A 22,119-nucleotide genomic window follows, 5' to 3' on the forward strand; every position below is an offset into this window, starting at 1 on the left:
CTCCTCTGTGCCAATTAAATGTGACCTCCCTGCTGATGTTTTAACGCTCTAATTAAAGTTAAGTTTCAATTCCACTGAGTTAAAGCCTGGGTATAGCATTCATTTAAGCACACTTGTGTATTCTGTATGGTACTTTCATAATGGTGAAGTCCCTTACACTGTAAATGATATGGGTTATTACAAGTCAAAAGATCAATAAGTATACAGACGTAGCAAACACAACTTGTCAAATGCTATTTGTGCACATTATTACATTAAAAGCTATGTGAGTGTAACAATCCTTTGAGGCACTAATGTATACTCACAGTTCTCACAATTTTTTCAATATCTATTTCTAAGGGGGAGTACAAATTTTGTGCATAAAAGTGGAAAATCTAAAGATTCTAATAAAAAAAAAAATATGCATGTGCAGTTATAACAGGTTTTAATATATTTGTGCAAGACAAATCCTTAATAGCCATTAGATGTACCTTTATCGCTACTGCATTAACCACTTCATGACTGGGCCATTTTATCTGGTTACTGTCTAAACACAAGTTTTGGAGTTTTCTTGTATATGTGGTTTTGAGGACTATAACATTTTTTTCTAATAATTCTTGCAGTTTTCTTTTGAAGTCATACAGAAGGGTTTATTTTTATGTTTACTTGTTTTGCCTTTTTTTACTAGCTGGGAAAATGTAAACACAAAATGTGTATGCAATGTGTATATATAGTCGTTTTCATGTAACATAAACATATGTTACTATCATACCCACCACAGGGCTATAACTGTGATAGTAACATATATTTATGTATTTTTTTTTTTATTTCATTTATTTTTACACATAGTGCCTCCCTTAAAGGTCATAATACACCTCTGGGAGATGTTTTAATATTAAATTTTTTTTTTATTTTTTTTTGCTTTATTCACTGGTGACTCAGGCATATATATTAACCACAGTTACAGAAGGAATACATCCTCCTAACATGAACTCCATAGCTGATCTGGGTCCTATCAGAACCTGCAGCTCATGCAGTTCATGACACTAGGAAGATTACATGACCACCAACTGGGAAAAAAGATGCATACGGCTCCCATACCATACCATGTCATACAATGGAAGGAGGGGGGCAGCTGTATAGCTGTATGCCAGAAAGTTTGTAATTTAATTCTTTTACAGATGGAAAATAAGTTGCTGTACTTGAGAGTGACAGAAGAATATTTTCACCTTCCCACATTCAAAGCCATAATTTTGCCCCCACACTAGCTCTGAGTTTTTATTATCTCATTATGAATCAGGACAATAGACTAAATAGTGTAAATGTGAACCCACCCTAAGTTATCACAAAGTGATATGCTATTTAGCCTACATGTGTCTATACCTTGTCATCTAGTGGGAGCTGTGAATTGCAGCTTTTCAAGAATCTTGCTAGCAAGTTGTGATATTGTGTTGAACTGATTTTACAAGAAGGTGAAGTCCACTCAGTAGAATAAAAAAGTCAAGTTAAAGGAAAAACAAAACACAGTTTTTCATAGATTTTTTGTAGGGTACCCATAATGGCCAGGGTTCAGATCACTTACATATCTCAAACATTTCATCTTGTTTTACCTCCGTTTTGAAAATATGTGTAGCCTACCAAAAATCATTGTAAATTAAGACTACGAGAACAATATTTCATTATTAGAAGAAAGAACATACCATGGACATCTATGGTAATCAAAGCACCAAGAGTAATACGTTCCATTTTTGTTAACCTTCCTCTTACAAGACTAACAATATCTTCAATTTGGTCACTGCATTTTTGCAGAATGCTTTCAAGACCTCTTTTTTCCACTAAAGCCTAGAAAGATAAAGAATACAAAGAAACAATAAATATAATGCAAAAATAATTAATATCATTCACTTTATTTTTTTCTAAAGCCTAAACCAAAACACTCTTCAGTAAGTTTAGTTATTGAGATTTTTTTAAAAATAATATACTCACAGTTTAATGAGAACACGGAAAGTTTTATTGTCTCAACTATAGTGCATAGTAAGATTGTTTTCTACCCCTAGAAAAAATGCAGATGTGATCTGCCAAACAAAAACATCAGTGTTTTTCCAAAAAATAATTCAACAGAACAGATGTACACATCGTCTGCTATTGAATGGATTGGCTATGGATTTGGTCATGGTAAAAAAAAGTGCTGTACAAATGTGTGCAGCAGTGTATAACAAATGTATTCTCTCTGGATATTAACTGTTGGAAGTATATCCAGTAAAATACAAATGGTAAAAAAAAAGCTAGCTGACCCTTTGCTGATCTTTGATTCATGTTTTGGCTTTTGGAAAGCATTTTCATCCAACCAAATAATTCTTCTTTTCTGAAATGAATTATATCATGCCAATTTAAGCAAAAATATTTGCTTAGTCCAACATCTGTAGCTCTACTTAAATGGCCAAAAACAAAACAATTGCCAATTTTCAACACTATCATTTTACAGGGTTGATTCTGAGCAAATATTTACTCGACAAATTACAGATTTTGACTACTCACTGAGTTTTTTCATGCCATCATTTATCATTGTTGAGACAACATAGCATGATCATAATATCTGTCTTGTAAATGACTAGGAAACAAAATAAATTTTGACCTATAGATTTACTCCTTAAGAACCAATGACATTCCTGTCCATCATTGACTGTGAGGGGTTATATGGAGAGACCTCAGAAGCTGAGCCCTCTCCATATAAGTAAACAAACACTTTAAGTATCTCCTCATCCAAATATACCCAAACTATTAAACTATATAATATTCATTCATTATATTCATTTCATGCAGTGAACAACATAGTGGGGAAGAAAAATCAAAATGTCCAAATTGTTGTATTTTCAATACTTGCCTCTTCAAAAAAAAAAGTGCTCAAGCTTTTAGACATGCTGCATGGGTATCAATAAAAATTACATTTTATCTTGCATAAAAACATGCGTTAACCAGAACCGTACATGGAAATAGTAAAAAACGACAAGTAGAATATGACAATGCAAAATCTGATCATTTTCCAAAGTTTTTATTTTTTTAAAAGCAATAAAATATTAAAAATTCTATATGAATTAGGTATCACCATGATCTCACTGACCATCAGAATAAAGATAACATGTCATTTTTGATGCATGTCGATAATCAAAAAACAAACAAATTGTCAATTTCAACTCATTCTATTTTTTTTCTCAGCTTTCAAGTACATTTCACAGAATATTAAATGGTGCCATTACAAAGTACATTTTAGCCTACAAAAATACAAGCATCATCCGATAGCTGCGATGATATCACAATTAGGCTTTGTGTGGTATGATATTTGTTAGGCAAAAATGTGGCATATATAATAATATGGTCATATTGCCTCAGTACTCTGGTGGGCTAGATTGACAATTGCTACTGTAGTCATCAGACATGGCTTCCATCCATTCACAATATACTATAGACAAGTTACACTGTGGATGTAACTATAAATTAACTGGCCGGCAACATTATTCAATAAATTCTGCTTTAAACTTTTCAAGTTTTTATCTTTATAATGGTTACAGCATTACATGTTACATGCATTACATTCATAATATGCCATACATCCACGGTTACCCCTTAGTGTCTGAGTGTAGCTGGGTAGGGCAAAACTTCTTGAAACTTTACAATTAACTATTGGTGTACATTAAGAACTGTTACAATGGTCTCTCATTCAGCCTATTTGCATAAAACTGTTAAATGATTTATTACTTGGGTTTTAAAACTGGTAAACAGACAAATAAAATAAATAAAACATTTCCTCCACCATAGGTATAAGCTATAGACCTAATGTGTGCCCTGGGCTGGAATTTAAAGTACTTAATTTTTTCTATTCTCAACATAGTGTAACAATTCAGTTTCTCTTGGGTAAAATTGAATAACCTTTCTAGAGGTTAACAGCCAAAAGAATTTTGATGTGCATAACTGCACTTGCAGACATACACTGTATAAAACCTTTAACTTTTATTCTTTAATAACATATTTTTTGTCAAAGGTTATGGGAAATTTTTATTTAAGATAAGTTAAGTTGTATGTTAATTGACAACCAATGCTACAAACGTTCATGGTTCAACGCACATGTTTTAGATTCCTTGATGTTAAGACAACCTGGTCAGATGAATTAAAAAAAGAAAAAAAAAAAAAACCTATCTGCACTATTTAAATTTAATCTTTTTATAAATATTTGTGTGTGTATACAAATGATTATATATATATATGTATATATATATATATATATATATATATATATATATATATATATACACACATATACATACACACACTCATTCATATGTGTATGTACATATATTGAATGTTCTATATTACCGTTATAGTCATCCAATGTGCATCTATATGGTACAATTACAGTATACGAGTCTGTAATACAAATTCATATGTGATATGAATAAAACCTTTAGTATGCTACCCATGGGGGTAGATAAAGGTTCAGTAGTACCACAAAGGTTTCTTTGGGATGTTGTATGGAGCTACAACAGTTGTGTGCGAAACTCCTTAGGTTTGATTTATTACTGTAACTATATGCAGCAAAGACATTACTTAATAAAATTAGCTCATTAAGACATGAAAAATATTTATGCTATATAAAATGTTAGATATATGTACATAATATATCCCAAAAGTATTCTAAAATCATTAATAAAAAACAACATATTAAAACAAATTACCTTTGAGACATCTGAGGTCCAATGCACCATACTTGATGCTAAAACAACTTGCCCAGGCCAGTGAAGAACCCATTCTTTCCTTGGAGATTCAGTGTATGCTTTAATAGAGTGATTCATAACTTCAAGAAGGGAAAGTTTCATTACCCTCTCAACCTAGGATGAAATAACACTAGTAAAAAAAACAGTTATGCAACATAGGTTATAAGTCAAATATCTAATTCAACTTCATACAAAATGCAGCTATAAATATATCTTACTGCTTCATGAAGAGACAGGTTTCCTGAAGTTTCAAAATTGTACGAGACTAACTTAAACACCAAATTTTTATTGTTTAGGAGAAGTAACAACAACTTGTCAGTGACAAGTGAGAATCCCCTTAATAATATAGTGCACTAATTTTACACAAAATAAAACTTTACTTTTATTAGATCATCTATTGGCTAGTACCTGTCATTAACCCGGTACCCCTGATGAATCCAAGTTCCTGGTGAAACATGTTGTGGGGACTTCTTAACTTAATATTTTAATATAGCACTCTGGTCACTTTGGATGGAGTGTGTTGACTGCAGCATCCACTCCTAACAATATGAGTGGATACCGTTCAATTTATAGAATAGAATATATTTAGAGATATGTCAGAAATATCCTATACTTACCTTAGAGAAGGAAATAAAGTGGATCAATCTATGATTATATAGTTGAATGCTAGAAATACCCTATACTCTACACTTACCTCAGAGGACTAAATAAATTGTATTAATCTGAGATTATATAGTGGAGCAAAGGTTGCAAAATTTTAAAAGGTTGCAAAATTTTAAATGATAGAACCTTAGTTTGGAATATTGCTATACACTTTTAAGGTGGTCTAATAAAAGTAAAATTTTATCTAGTGTAACCTTACAACACTATGTTAAGTGGATTCTGAGTTGTCACTAATAAAACTGTGTAAGGGCTTATTTTTCCAGTACTTTACTATGGCACCACTGAACATTCTGTATGAGGTACCCGGACAAAAAAATTCTGAAATTCTGAGTGGTATTGGAAAAAGAATGCAATTGTGCCAGTTTCTTATGATGTATGCATATTCTGTGACACAGCTTTGTCACAATAACAGGAAATACAGTAGAAAACAAAAAACAAAGTAGGACATCCTCACTATGATTTGGCTATTTGAATTTAACACCAAAACACAAGATTTTGGCTCAAAATTCCAATGGGCCAATTACCAAACAGCCATCCCCTATTGAAACGAATAGTGAGATATCAACTGGAAGATAAAATATGCTGTGCGTATAACTAACCTACTCTAATTAGCTAAGTTAGATAGCGAAAAGCAGTGGAACATTAAACCCTCAAGGATCAGACAGCAGACAAAATTTTGTGCAGCCATGCCCCTTTTCCCCATGCTACTTAAAAAAAGTGTGAAAAGTGTAGAAAGAAAAAAAAAAAAAACACAGTTTTTGGTGTTCATACAGCCTATGCCAAAAATTCCAGCTTTATTATACATTTTATACCAAGTACAGACATAAAATATATGATAAATTCCTCAAATATGTTTATTGCTAGGCAACTGATTACTAAAGTAGTTGAAATCTGATCAACAATTAGGCTAAGGGTGCATTCACATGGAGGAAAACGATGCTGAATTTAGTGTGGAATCTGCGTCAGATTCAGCGCTGAAAAAAAAAAGCCTTCCAATGACTTCAATGCAGAAAAAGGAACCCATTGAAGTCAATGGGAGGCTATTTTTTCAGCGCTGAATCTGACGTGGATTCCACACCAAAGCGCCATTTTCCTCTGTGTGAATGCACCCTAAGGCTGTAGCAAGTTGCAGCCAAAAAACACTGCGGATAATAAATTTTTTCTGCAGCTTTTTTCACCGAAAGTTTGTAGAATTTTCCTCTGGGGGCTTTCTGCTTCTATTATACTTATACGGAAAATGCCAGCATTTACATAGGTATAATTGACATGCTGTGATTTGCAAAAATACTTGTGATTTTTTTCAGTAATGTACAGATGGGATTAACCAGAATCCCATCTACTTTGCAGGTCCTGTAAAATGTGTAAAATCGCTACGTTTTCACAACATGAGGCTCAGCCTTAAAGTCACTGATGAAAAAATTTTGATCTGTTAGTACTTTAAAAAAAAACTTAATAATAATAATAATAATATAGTATAGAATAGGAGAAAAAGAATCAAAGCAAATACCTGTAATAACTAGAGATGAGCGAACAGTGTTCTATCGAACACATGTTCGATCGGATATCAGGGTGTTCGCCATGTTCGAATCGAATCGAACACCACGTGGTAAAGTGCGCCAAAATTCGATTCCCCTCCCACCTTCCCTGGCGCCTTTTTTGCACCAATAACAGCGCAGGGGAGGTGGGACAGGAACTACGACACCGGGGGCATTGAAAAAAATTGGAAAAAGTCATTGGCTGCCGAAATCAGGTGACCTCCATTTTAGACGAATAGTGGATTTCAAATCCGGGTCATATGAGAATGTGAACTTTGTGACTATGAGACAGGGATAGCTGTACAGGCAGGGATAGCTAGGGATAACCTTTATTTAGGGGGGAATGTTATTAAAAATAACTTTTTGGGGCTCTATCGGGTGTGTAATTGTGATTTTTGTGAGATAAACTTTTTCCCATAGGGATGCATTGGCCAGCGCTGATTGGCCGAATTCCGTACTCTGGCCAATCAGTGCTGGCCAATGCATTCTATTAGCTTGATGAAGCAGAGTGTGCACAAGGGTTCAAGCGCACCCTCGGCTCTGATGTAGCAGAGCCGAGGCTGCGCAAGGGTTCAAGCGCACCCTCGGCTCTGATGTAGGAGAGCCGAGGGTGCACTTGAACCCTTGTGCACCCTCAGCTCTGCTACATCAGAGCCGAGGGTGCGCTTGAACCCTTGTGCACACTCTGCTTCATCAAGCTAATAGAATGCATTGGCCAGCGCTGATTGGCCAATGTATTCTATTAGCCTGATGAAGTAGAGCTGAATGTGTGTGCTAAGCACACACATTCAGCTCTACTTCATCGGGCTAATAGAATGCATTGGCCAGCGCTGATTGGCCAGAGTACGGAACTCAACCAATCAGCGCTGGCTCTGCTGGAGGAGGCGGAGTCTAAGATCGCTCCACACCAGTCTCCATTCAGGTCCGACCTTAGACTCCGCCTCCTCCGGCAGAGCCAGCGCTGATTGGCCGAAGGCTGGCCAATGCATTCCTATGCGAATGCAGACTTAGCAGTGCTGAGTCAGTTTTGCTCAACTACACATCTGATGCACACTCGGCACTGCTACATCAGATGTAGCAATCTGATGTAGCAGAGCCGAGGGTGCACTAGAACCCCTGTGCAAACTCAGTTCACGCTAATAGAATGCATTGGCCAGCGCTGATTGGCCAATGCATTCTATTAGCCCGATGAAGTAGAGCTGAATGTGTGTGCTAAGCACACACATTCAGCACTGCTTCATCACGCCAATACAATGCATTAGCCAGTGCTGATTGGCCAGAGTACGGAATTCGGCCAATCAGCGCTGGCTCTGCTGGAGGAGGCGGAGTCTAAGGTCGGACCTGAATGGAGACTGGTGTGGAGCGATCTTAGACTCCGCCTCCTCCAGCAGAGCCAGCGCTGATTGGTCGAGTTCCGTACTCTGGCCGATCAGCGCTGGCCAATGCATTCTATTAGCCCGATGAAGTAGAGCTGAATGTGTGTGCTTAGCACACACATTCAGCTCTACTTCATCAGGCTAATAGAATACATTGGCCAATCAGCGCTGGCCAATGCATTCTATTAGCTTGATGAAGCAGAGTGTGCACAAGGGTTCAAGCGCACCCTCGGCTCTGATGTAGCAGAGCTGAGGGTGCACAAGGGTTCAAGTGCACCCTCGGCTCTCCTACATCAGAGCCGAGGGTGCGCTTGAACCCTTGTGCAGCCTCAGCTCTGCTACATCAGAGCCGAGGGTGCGCTTGAACCCTTGTGCACACTCTGCTTCATCAAGCTAATAGAATGCATTGGCCAGCGCTGATTGGCCAGAGTACGGAATTCGGCCAATCAGCGCTGGCTCTGCTGGAGGAGGCGGAGTCTAAGATCGCTCCACACCAGTCTCCATTCAGGTCCGACCTTAGACTCCGCCTCCTCCAGCAGAGCCAGCGCTGATTGGCCGAATTCCGTACTCTGGCCAATCAGCACTGGCTAATGCATTGTATTGGCGTGATGAAGCAGTGCTGAATGTGTGTGCTTAGCACACACATTCAGCTCTACTTCATCGGGCTAATAGAATGCATTGGCCAGCGCTGATTGGCCGAATTCCGTACTCTGGCCAATCAGCACTGGCTAATGCATTGTATTGGCGTGATGAAGCAGTGCTGAATGAGTGTGCTTAGCACACACATTCAGCTCTACTTCATCGGGCTAATAGAATGCATTGGCCAATCAGCGCTGGCCAATGCATTCTATTAGCGTGAACTGAGTTTGCACAGGGGTTCTAGTGCACCCTCGGCTCTGCTACATCAGATTGCTACATCTGATGTAGCAGTGCCGAGTGTGCATCAGATGTGTAGTTGAGCAAAACTGACTCAGCACTGCTAAGTCTGCATTCGCATAGGAATGCATTGGCCAGCCTTCGGCCAATCAGCGCTGGCTCTGCCGGAGGAGGCGGAGTCTAAGGTCGGACCTGAATGGAGACTGGTGTGGAGCTATCTTAGACTCCGCCTCCTCCAGCAGAGCCAGCGCTGATTGGTCGAGTTCCGTACTCTGGCCAATCAGCACTGGCCAATGCATTTCTATGGGGAAAAGTTAGCTTGCGAAAATCGCAAACTGACAGGGATTTCCATGAAATAAAGTGACTTTTATGCCCCCAGACATGCTTCCCCTGCTGTCCCAGTGTCATTCCAGGGTGTTGGTATCATTTCCTGGGGTGTCATAGTGGACTTGGTGACCCTCCAGACACGAATTTGGGTTTCCCCCTTAACGAGTTTATGTTCTCCATAGACTATAATGGGGTTCGAAACCCATTCGAACACTCGAACAGTGAGCGGCTGTTCGAATTGAATTTCGAACCTCGAACATTTTAGTGTTCGCTCATCTCTAGTAATAACGCATTACAAACAGGTAATGTACAACTTTCAGTATGTGTATGCCTACCAGTAGCTAGAAATTTTAGCAGGAAGGGTATCAAACCCTGAAGAAACTCAATCACAGGCCAATAGTCTAATGAATTAGTTACACAATCACAATATACAGAATTTAGTTTACTAGCTTCTGTATACCTTTCTTTTTGTGAAACATAGTTTACACTAATGCTGTACAGCACAAGCGTACATCTGATATTCAGAAATTAATTCATAATATTCTCCATCTAAACCATATAACACATTTACTATAATATAAAGAGTATTCATTACAAAAAGATTTTCAAGAGCCATCTTCATAATACTATCATTACTATAATGCTAAAGATAGTAAAGGCTGGCAGAAAGCTGAGAGAAGAGAAGTGTATAGTGAAAGACATCAATATAATAGAGTACAAAGGAGTGCTTAGCTGTCAAAGAGAGTTTAAATAAAGTCTGAATATAAGTGAAACAGCTGATACTGTTACACAGTCATTACATATCATTTTTTTTTAAAGCACAACATTGCCTTATAATTCATGCACGTTGCCTCCATAACAAGTAACAACAAGTCATTTAACTCTCATTGAAAAAAAATAAATCAAACTTATTTCAGATTAGCAAAATCCCTTCAGGACACCAGTGGAGATTAAACTTTTAACTCACACAACAGAAATGTAGACATTTGTTATTCCTTATGTAATAAGTAGAGATGAGCGAACAGTAAAATGTTTGATATTCATTATTCGTTTTGAATAGCTGCTCAATTTTCGACTATTCGAACGAATATCTAACCCCATTATAGTCTATGGGGAAAAATGCTTTGCTTCAGGGGATCCAACCAGTCGACTCAGGAGGGTCACCAAGTCCACTATGACACCCCAAGAAATTATGCCAACACCCTGGAATGCAACTGGGACAGCAGGGGAAACATGCCTGGGGGCATCTAACATGCCAAAGTCACTGTATTATGTCGGGATCCCTGTCCGCTTGTGATATGCGGGAGCTGACTTTTTCCCATAGGAATGCATTGACCAGCATTGATTGGCCGAATGCCATACAGAGTACAGCATTCGGCCAATAAACGCTGTTCTGACGGAGGCTCGTCTGTGAGGACACAGAGTCTAAGATCGGACCAGAATGGAGACTGCGGTGGACCGATCTTAGACTCCGCTTCCTCCGGCAGAACTAGCGTTGATTGGCCAAATGCTGTACTCTGTATGGCATTCGGCCAATCAATGCTGGTCAATGCATTCCTATGCCAAGATGTAGCAATGCTGGCCGTGCGCTCAGCTCGCCTACACCAGAGATGCAGCCAAACTGAGCACACGGCCAGCACTGCTACACCAGAGATGTGAACCCTGCTGCACACTCAGCTCTGCTGCATCAGAGATGTAGCAGAGCTGAGTGTGCACTGAACCCTCTGCTGTAGAAGAGCTGAGTATGCAGCAGGGTTCAGCACAGACTAAGCTTTGCTACATCTCTGGTGTAGCAAAGCTCAGCACACAGCCAGCTTTGCTTCATCTGCGGTGTAGCAGAGCTGGCCATGCGCTGAGCTTGGCTGCATCTCCGGAGTATGCAGTAGGGCTGAGTGTGCAGCAGGGTTCAGCGCATCTCTGATCCAGCAGAGCTGAGTGTGTAGTGGGGTTCAGCGCACACTCAGCTCTGCTACATCTCTGATGCAGCAGAGCTGAGTGTGCAGCAGGGTTCACATCTCCGGTGTAGCAGTGCTGGCTGTGCGCTCAGCTGCATCTCCGGTGTAGCTGAGCTGAGCGCACAGCCAGCACTGCTACATCTTAGCATAGGAATGTATTGACCAGCGTTGATTGGCCGACTGCCATACAGAGTACAGCATTCGGCCAATCAATGCTGGTCAATGCATTCCTATGGGAAAAAGTCAGCTCGCGCATATTGCAAGCTGACAGGGATCCCGACCAGATAAAGCCCCAAAGAGCTGGGTGACATTCCCACCTAAATAAAGGTAATCCCTAGCTAACCCTGCCAGTACATCTATCCTTGTCTCACAGTCACAGTCTCATATGAACCGGATATTAAAACCACTATTTGTATAAATTAAAGGTCACCTGATTTAGCCAGCCAATTACTTTTTCCAATTTTTTTTCAATGCCTCTGTTGTCGTTGTTCCTGTCCCACCTCCCCTGCGCAGTTATTGGTGCAAAAAAAGCGCCAGGGAAGGTAGGAGGGGAATCAAATTTTTTGTGAGTTTGCCACCTGGTGTTCGACTGGAATCGAACATCTTGAACAGCCTGATATCCGATCGAACGTGTACTCGATCGAACACTGTTCGCTCATCTCTACTGCTGATTCATGGGCAGAACAAAGGTAATGGCAGCCTACATTATGCACTAAGACTTACAGCAAGATATTAGAATATTAGTATAATGTATCCGACATCATTCCCACTTGTCCAACAGAGAGATTTTAGTAAGTATGTAATTTAATTTACTTTAGGTAACACAAGGTTTTTGTAAGCTACACTTTGGAGTTGCACCTGAGTTTTTTCCACTTTAATAAAACATCAATTTCTCGGAGTACTTGGATAAAACAGTATTGCATTCATTTGCTAGAAAAGGCCATCTGGAGCTGATCTCATTACCCAAATTTACTTTTTTCTGTATTTAGATACTTGGTCAGTTTAATTTATTAGGTTGTTGTACATATGTAATAGAACATGAATTTTTATAGATGATTTTATATTTTGGAATTAGTCGTGCTTGGAAAAAAGTCTGAAAAACATACATCGAGCTTATAAATATTAACAATCTTTACAACTTTTTGGTCTGTAAAAAATGTTAGCCGGTAAGATGCCTATTAAAATGAAAAAAAAAACAAAAAACTTTATGGGTAGAAAAGTGTTGAGCACAATGCTGTATTAAAAAATTGATAGTGAAGGTATTTCTTTGCCAGTAGGCTATAAGCTGTAGAATCCAAACAACTTAAAATGCAATTTACTTGGAGCCAGAGGCAATGTAATTTAAAATACATTCTAAGGTATCCATCAATGCAAGCAATTTTTGCAAAAAACGCACTTTACAGTGCTGCAGAATTAATTTTTAATAACCGTAATATGTACCTCCTTAAAAATAAAATAAGTACAAACACAGACAAAACGCTTAATTTACTTTTTAGGGTTCTTAAGTCACCGGAAGAAACCTATCATTTTTGCCTTAGTTCACAGTAACTGCTCACAACTTTTCTTTTAAGTGAATTACTTTTTACTGCTATATAACTTTCCATGTATAAACATGCACGAGTTTATACTTACACCATAAACACTTAATTCTGTACTTTAATTTCCAGATAAATCTCTCAAATTCTTATTAGGTGAAGGAAGCATTTCCACTTACTCTTAATCCTTGCTACTACAACAAGCCTATTGACCTGTACATTCCTACCAGCTCACAGTTGACCCTTGGTAGGAATTTTCTCCCTACATTTTACTACTCTACACTTCCTCTAAGGATGCAGTTTCTTGAACTAGAAATTACTGGAGCTAAGCCCTGTGAGACAATAAGTCAGTTAGGAAATTTCAGCTCTGAAGCTAACATAATTGTAAATGCAGCTCTTCACTATAAATTCTGATGTTAAACTTGTTTATAAAGCCCAATGTTAGAGTGCACAAGATGATATCCTGTAATTTTTATTTTTTAAAAATGTAGATTGAGAGCCCCACATAGAGCTCACAATGTACATTTTTTCCCTATCAGTATGTCTTTGGAACATGGGATGGAAATCCATGCAAACACAGGGAGAACATACAAACTCCTTGCAGATGGGTTTTTTTGCCCTTGGCGGTATTTGAACACCAGGACTCCAGCGCTGCAAGGCTGCAGTGCTAACCACTGATATCCTATAATGCGTCAATTGGCGATCATTTGCATCTGCTTTTTATACAGGCCCATGAGCATTACATAGGAGAGGAATCTACTGCAATCATTCCTCCAGCAGTATAATTGATTTTTGTTCACACAAGGTGATGTGCTACAGACAATCAAGAATCTCACTGACTGGAAGAACATTTATTCGCTATAATGAAACCAATCTTGTGTGAAAGGGGGTGTAAAACTAGACCTAAGTCATCAGTATCAGATTAATGTGGGTTCAATGTCCAGCACCCCCCCCCCAGCTAACACACAAAGAATAGAGCAGGAAGCAGATAGTGCTGTTCACTGTGTAGTGGTCAGACCAGGATACTGCAGATAATTTCCCATTCATTTGGATATCATCTGAGCTGCAGTGACCCAATCATCTCATATTAGTGGCATAGCTTTAAGTAATCAATATTTTTACCTTGAAAACCCCTTTAACTTAGAATTGGTAGAATGAAAGAAATGGCAATGTAATTTCCACGCATTGTATTCTATTATATAAACATTTCAAAAGTGGACTTTTGAATATCATTTTATGGTAATATTGAAAAGCACTGTAACCCCTTAGTGACTGGCCTGTTTTGGCCTCAATGACTAAGCCATTTTTTGCATTTTTCCATAAATGGTTACCAAGAGACCTAAGTTTTGGGGCACATTTATCTCACTGAATCATTTTTATTAAGTCTTTCCAGCAGGGAATAAAACAACAATTCCAATATTGTCTTTTTACACTATTAAGTTTGTTCCACTCGCCACGCACATTATATATGACCTTAGTCTTAAGATGTTCATACATTAAGTGAATGTCAGGCAAACTCACAGATTTTGTTTAGAAAAACCAACCTCCAAATATTTACAGGGATCTCCTGACCTGATCTGGTATGTAAAATACTTGATCTTTTGTTTTAACAAGGTATATGCTGTTGCCAGGGGTGTATGGCAGTGGTTTCTCTCTCACTATCCATTAAATACACATGCATGCTCAGTCAAACTGAGCATGCATGTGTATGGGGGAGTCAGGAGGAATGGCTCTTAGCCAAATAAGCTTTCAACCAACAGCTATTGAGGATGTATGGCAAACTCTAGAGAATACTGCACTCATCACAAATCTCAGCTGACTAAATTTGGAGCCCTTCAACATATTGACATGTTCAACATAATAGTTACCACTAGTGGGTGTTCCTCTTGGAAATTGTGCCACTTTAATACTTTGTTTTCTTAGCAACATTTTAATTGTTTACATTTTTTTTGTATTATAGCATATTTAAGATTCCCAAAATATAGTGTATTATGAAATGATAAATTAGTTATGGTCCAACCATGCTCAAGTTATCTATGTGCAAAAATGTATAATCATCCCTTGGATGCTAATAATAGAATATCTGAAGATATTTTGACTCAGAACATATGGAAAAAAAAGCCTTAACATCTCAATAAGATTTTCTCAACTTTTTCTATTTGTCAATTAATCTAGTAGAGTAGACATGAGCTACTGTATAATTAACTTTCCAGGGAACATGTGTCTTACATTAGAGGCAGTTGCAGGAGTTCATAGTAATAATTAACAGAGGGTCAGCATGGTGTTAAAGAGCTGGTTTGATGTATAGTCTTTTGATTTCAGCTTATTTTTTAACTGAATAAAATGTATTTTGTGAAAATGTTCTTTTCTGAGCAACTTTATTAGGAAACTGGCAACTAAAACATTAGCACTCCACAGCGAAAAGATTCTTAAAGTAATCAGAGTAGAAGGAATGCACCAATCATGTCTCTCAGGCAGAAAATGGGCCAAGTGAATAATAGAAGGAAACCGCTCTTGTGATACCTGCTAAACACATGTAGATTTCTTTCCTCGGAAATACTTTTTACATTGACTCTATCACATCATTTTAAGGCATCTATAAATCTTTCAGCCCTGGGGTCTCATTATTCAAACCATCCAAGCTGTACTTTAAATGAGGTTAGTGTAGCATCAGGGCAAGACATTAACACAGTGCTCAATTTATCATCCACTTCTAATTACATTTCCTAAGTCAATAGCCAGTTCACTTATCATCGAAGGCTTTTAAATGGCACTGTCTGCATCTTTTCTTTCTGGAAGGCAGAGACTATACAGAACAACTTGGCCGTTCTTCACCCTTAACATGGTACGAGCAAATACTCCTATTATGAAGAATAGTAGTGTACAATGGTCTTTCAAAACTATATAATCTATTATAATAATATTTCATAACTAATTAATTTATTTGTAAATCAACTCTTTTTGATGAAGGACTTCAATGGACAATTAAAAAGATAATTTTTTAATTTTTTTTATTCTTATGTATTTAATTTTAATTCTATTTTTTTATTTCATCATGCAGTATTTATTTTTTTCTCTACCTTCTCTCATTTTTTTATCACAATGTATAATAGGTTTGTAGTGCCTTGTTAGACATGCTAGATATTTTGACTAGCTTTACACTACCTATAATTTGGCTTACTTTGCCTCAACAATTTGGGGCAGCTGTTAAGCAATTTTGGCAAGTGTCACATTTTCAGCAATTTCCCATGCCACTTAGCCACACCTTAACATTACGTTACACTCCTTGATGAGTGTATATTGTTATACTGTATATATTTTTAGATATATTTGCTAGATTTTCATAGTAAAATACAAAGAATACACTTAAATGTACAATTAAAAAGTATCTGCAAAACAGATGAAGACTACTCTATAAATTGTCTTAAAGAAACTAAAATACACAGATTCCGTCATTCTTCTGATGCAATTTGGGAAATATTATGGAACAGCTAGGTCAACATACAAATCTGTGAGTGGTAAAAGTTGTTTTGTAACCTTTTCCAGCCTGCTGATCATGAAATCTTCTTTTGAGGTCCTCTGAAATCTCCTTGTTCGTGCCATGATACACTTCCACAAACGTGTTGTGATAATCAGGCTTAAAGGGATTCTACCATTAAAAACTTTATTTTTCTCCCTAACACATCGGAATAGCCTTAAAAAAGGCTATTCATCTCCTAACTTAAGATGTCTTCTCCGCGCCGCCGTCTAGTTAAAATCCCATTTTCCGCTGGTATGCAAATGAGTTCTCTCGCAGCACTCGGGGGGGGGGGGGGGGCTCCAGCGTTCAAACAGCACTGGGGGCATCCAGAACTCTCCAATGCCACCTCCATCTTCTTCAGGAACGTCCTCTTCACAGTGTCTTCTTCAGGGGATGTGGCTTCAAACTTCTAGGCCTCAGTCCTAGGATAAAGCCAACTGCGCATGCCCGCCGGCCACAAGAAAATGGCCACTTACAATACTGTGTAAGCAGCCATTTTTCTTGTGGCCGCGGGCATGCGCAGTCAGCTTTGCCTTTCAGACCAGAAAAGCTGGATAACATACCAAATGGAGCTGTAACAATGAATACTAAATACTACATTTACCCATATAAATCTACCTCCTTGTACTAAACTGATACTATAGCTTGCAAGGATTTCCCTTTCAAAGTCACAAGAATGCTGAGTAATAATACCACATAATGCAGTAATAGGGACTGCTAAATACTAAATATACTTAATAAAATCTCCCTGCTTGTTTCCAAATCAAACCAAAAATTGAGTAGCATGTGGAACTGTAATAAGGAATATTGTATACTATAGATAAAAAAAAAATCCTGTCCTTGCTCCATAATTGTGCCATATCTTACTAGATTTACCTTTCAGGCTCCCAGAAAAGCTAGGTAACATGCCATGGTTAACCGTAATAGAGACCACTTAAGCAAATTCTACCTAAATAAACCTCATCCCTCCTTGATCTGTAATTGTTTCATGACATACCAGATTTTCCCTGGGATCCTGGGAGATTTGGGTAATCTACGAGGTAATGTTGTATTAGAGGATGCTGAGCACTAATTATACCTCAGTAAACCCTCTTCCTGTGTGATTTGCACCAAGTAAATGAAAACCACACATCTGTAATCTTCCCCTCTCCTTGGTTTAGCTAATGCCCTGGAACTGCATTACCTTCATTACACTAAAAGGACCTACATTGCAACATTAGGGTAAGTTCACACAGAGTATTTTGGTCAGGATTTTGAGGCCGTATTCGCCTCAAAATCCTGACCAAAAAGACGGCTCCCACTGAAATCAATGGGAGCCACTCAGGTCTTTTTTCCGGGATCTGGTTTGTTCCGGCTCCTGGAAAAAGAAGTGAGAAACTCATTCTTCAGGCCGAGTCACCTCGCGATTCTGCCTGAAGACACACCCTCCTCCAGACTAGACCCATTCATTGGGCCTTATCCAGAGCGTAGTGTGTAGCTGGATGCCGGTGCAGCATACCGGCTTTCAGTCGCGGCTACCCGTTTTTTGGTCTGGAACCAAAGGCAGCCTCCACCTCAGGTTCCAGACCAAAAAAAACCATATGAACTTACCCTTAGAATGAATGGGAGCTAAGCCCCACCCTTTTCCTTGATAAGCCAACATCAAAAGGATCTTTATTGCCTCTGAAAAGACCTATATGGGAATCTAAGGTTTCCTATCATCCATCACACTGGACTACACAGGAGTGAAGTGGCTTTTTACACTCCTATATCCACACAAAGCTGCTACCACTTGCCACTTACTGTAAGTAAGACACCAGTTTACCAATAAGATGCACACCTAGCACACAACAGGGTAACATGGTTAAATATATTCACCATTTGGAAATGAGGAAATATTAAAGCCAAAGGACAATCTTATTAAATTTTAGATTTAATACATATAAAAAGGTGCATTGACAATAAATAGATGAAATAAAGAAGACAAATACATGCAAAAAAATATATAAAATTAAGGGGGAATAACAAAAAGAGGCCTTTTTTTTCAATGTAGATTGTGAGCCCCATATAAGGATCACAATGTACATTTTTTTCTCCTATCAGTATGTCTTTGTAAAATGGGAGGAAATCCACAAAGGGAGAACATACAAACTCCTTGCAGATGTTGTTCCTGGCAGGATTCCAACCCAGGACTACAGTGCTGCAAGACTACAGTGCTAACCACTGAGCCACCGTGTTGCCCCTGACCTGGTTTGTTTAACCCTTTTCCAACATCCGTGGAAGATGTCGGGTATTTAAAGATGGTGGCCGCTTGGGAGCCTGGCAGCTGCCATAGCCACTGGGTGTCTTCTGTTTTATACAGCAGACAGACACCCAGCGCTAATGTCTTTAGCCTCGGTCAAAACTGACCGAGGAGCCATTTTGCCGGGGATCGCTAGCACCCGGAGCAAGCTCCAGTGCTGGCGCACCGTTGTCATCACAGCCAGGAACCTTTTGAAGGCTCCCTTTCCTGTACAATGCATTAGCATTATATTGCATTGCATTATTGATCAGAACCCCTGGGGTTCAACACCAACTAGGGGGTTTAATAAATGCATTAAAAAAAAATAAATTATAAAGTAAAAACAATATAAAAATAAATAAATAAATAACTAAAAGTTCAAATCACCCCCCCCCCCCCCTTTCCCTAGAACACATATAAAAGTACTTAATTATTGTGAAACACATACACATTAGGCATCCCTGTGTCCGAAAACGCCCGGTCTACAAATCTATAAAAACATTTTTACCATACAGTAAACAACGTAAGAGAGGGAAAAAAAATCTAAAGTTCCAAACCACTGTTTTGCCTCTGACAAAAAATTGCATAAAAAGTGATCAAAGCAATACCAATTCCCAAAATGGTATAACTAAAAAGTACACCAGGTCTCAAAAAAAGACGCCCTATGCATCACTGTACATGGAAGTATAAAATAAAGTTACGGGTGTCAGAATATGGCAACTTTTAGAAAAAAATATTTTGCCATAGTTTTAGATTTTTGTTTAGGGGCTAAAATGTAAATAAAATCATATAAATTTGGTATCTTCAGAATTGTACCGAAATATAGAATACAGGTGACATGTCATTTTGACTACACAGTGAACGTCGTAAAAAGGAAGCCCATAAGAAAGTCACACAAATGCACTTTTTATTCAAATCCACCCCATTCTGAATAAAAAAATTCAGTACATTGTGCAGAATAATTAATGGTAGCATCATGAAGGAAAATTTGTCCCGGAAACATTAAGACCTACAGTAATATGGTTCTGAGAGCGTCTATGAGAGATACCTGGTTGTAGGTCATAGTTATTTGGATATCATCTTATGTAGCTGATCAGTATGACTTTCTGAACATTGATAGACTACTGTATATCATACACTTTATACTTTTTAACTCATTCCCGTTTCTGTTTTCACAGCAATTTTAGACTTTTTGCAACTCTTTGCTAATTTGACAAATCATTACATATACCCTTGTCTGTACGGACATAATACATAGTAGGGAGAGAAAAGATGTATTTGTTACTAGGCTGTTTTGTTTTCCCATTTGTTTCTCATAAAATGTAAAATAGAGAGGGCGCCAAAGGCAGAAGCTTATTACACAACATCCAAGGTTTCAGAACATGACCCTGGAGAGGCTGCGTTCCTGGTATATGTTCCCTCATTGCTCTCTGTAGCATGATTTAAATGAGCATTTAAAGTCAGGAATATTAATGTCAGGTAACGCTATTCCCTTCACACTATAGATACTTTTTTCAGATAAGAAGACTTATTTATTTGTAAAATGTGCCACACACAAACAGCACTTTCATAAATAGCTTTTAAATATGAATCTATTCACCCCGGCTGCTTAAACACTGGCTTTGAACTCAAAAACTAGATTATTTGAAGTGACTTGTCTCACAGGGAGGGACCTGCAATATATGATTCAGAATCAAAGAGAAACACTACATGGTTCATGAATTATTCAAAAGTAATCTGGCATTTGGTTCAATGTATAAAAAAGCGCTGCTGCTATGCTAGAAAAAAAAAACACAAAACAATTCACTGCTATGGAAGTTGGGAAGCCAGTTTTAATCAATGTTTGCGACAAACAACCACGTCTGATTTGTCCGCCCTTCACATTAACCATCAACAAACTTTATGAGAATTGACTGATTATTATAGGCAAAGAATGAAAATGACAACCTATACAAATATAGGGGTGTTTACGATAATTTCTTGCTTTTTGACTATTTACAGTACCTATAGGAATTGTGTTTATGCCTTCCTCCATTTAAAGGTAAATTATCAGGCTGCTGTATAGAATATAAACCTATCATATTTAAACCTATTAGAAACATAATATATTTAGGGTACATTCATATCATATTTTGGCCATATATATTGCAGATTTGTTTTTTGGCTCCTTTAAAAACAGATGCAAATGGTTACCTGCAGAAGAGCATCCATTTATAATAGTGTTTCCTGTTAAACAAATCCTGTTAAACACATCACCAAGATATGAATGTCCCCTAAAAAATTTTTTCAAAGATAATCTGTTCTAAAATTAGGATATTCATGGCATATCAAATTTCCATTACCGTGTATATTAGCATTACATGTCAGTCATTGACCTAGGGGGGTGCTATTTCTCCTCGTAGAGACCAAGATTTGGCAAAGGAAGTTTCAAAGCCCAGGGCCCCTGAGAACAAGGGGATGTAATCTAGCTCTTACCCAAGAAGAGTAAAACTCCCTCTTTATTGGCGCCTATAGAAGCTTCTCTATAAATCAACATCCAACTTTTTAACAGGTCTTGTATCAGCTAAACTAGAAAACTTTCCATAAGAAAAAAAAACATCAATCTACAGACAGCTGTTTCAGAGTTTTTGCCTTTGTCAGTGCAGAGCAGGGTACTGGTTGGCTAGTTGAGACAGACATTTGATGTTGGATTAGGAGGGAATATTTTTAAAGGGATTCTACCATTATTTTTTTTACTTATTTTTTTTGTGGATAAGGCATCAGAATAGCCTTTAGAAAGGCTATTCATCTCTTATCGTTAGACGTGGTCTCCGCTGTGCCGTTCCTCAGAAACACCGTTTTTTACCGGTATGCAAATGAGTTCTCTCTAACAATACTGTGCAAGCGGCCATTTTCCCGTGACCTGTGCACCTGCGCAGTCTGCTCGGCTCTGCTAGAAGTTACGAGCCTGCACTGGAAGACATTACAGATGACGCAGTGGACGAAGAAGGAGGCGGCGCTTGGAGACACGTCTCTGGCAGCGATGGGGACGCCCTCAACGCTGTTTGAGCGCTGGGGCCCGCCCCCATCGCTGCTGGAGAACTCATTTGCATACCGGTAAAAACTGGTATTTCTAAGGAACAGTGCGGCGGAGACCACGTCTAAAGGTAAGAGACGAATAGCCTTTCTAAAGGCTATTCCAATGTCTTATCCACACAAAAAAAAATGTTTTAATGGTAGAATCCCTTTAAGGCATTAACTGAGCCACTGCTATATATTGACATAGCCTAAACCACATGAACAGTAGAGTGGATACCCAATAGAAACTAGCCTGAATTTTGAAGC

At 38.2% G+C, this 22,119-nt stretch overlaps 1 protein-coding gene across 1 annotated transcript in view; it reads right to left on the reverse strand.

The window, feature by feature from the left end:
• Positions 1 to 22,119, reverse strand: part of LOC142203618 (dynein axonemal heavy chain 3-like) — a 927,911-nt gene that overhangs the window by 623,785 nt on the left and 282,007 nt on the right. The window contains exons 25-26 of the mRNA XM_075274510.1: positions 4,710 to 4,862; positions 1,680 to 1,821 (exon numbers count right to left, since the gene is read on the reverse strand). Of these exons, the coding sequence (XP_075130611.1) occupies positions 1,680 to 1,821; positions 4,710 to 4,862 (295 nt within the window). The remainder of the gene's footprint in view (positions 1 to 1,679; positions 1,822 to 4,709; positions 4,863 to 22,119) is intronic.

Source organism: Leptodactylus fuscus, chromosome 5 (genome assembly GCF_031893055.1).
Source record: "Leptodactylus fuscus isolate aLepFus1 chromosome 5, aLepFus1.hap2, whole genome shotgun sequence".
NCBI classification, from domain to species: domain Eukaryota; kingdom Metazoa; phylum Chordata; class Amphibia; order Anura; family Leptodactylidae; genus Leptodactylus; species Leptodactylus fuscus.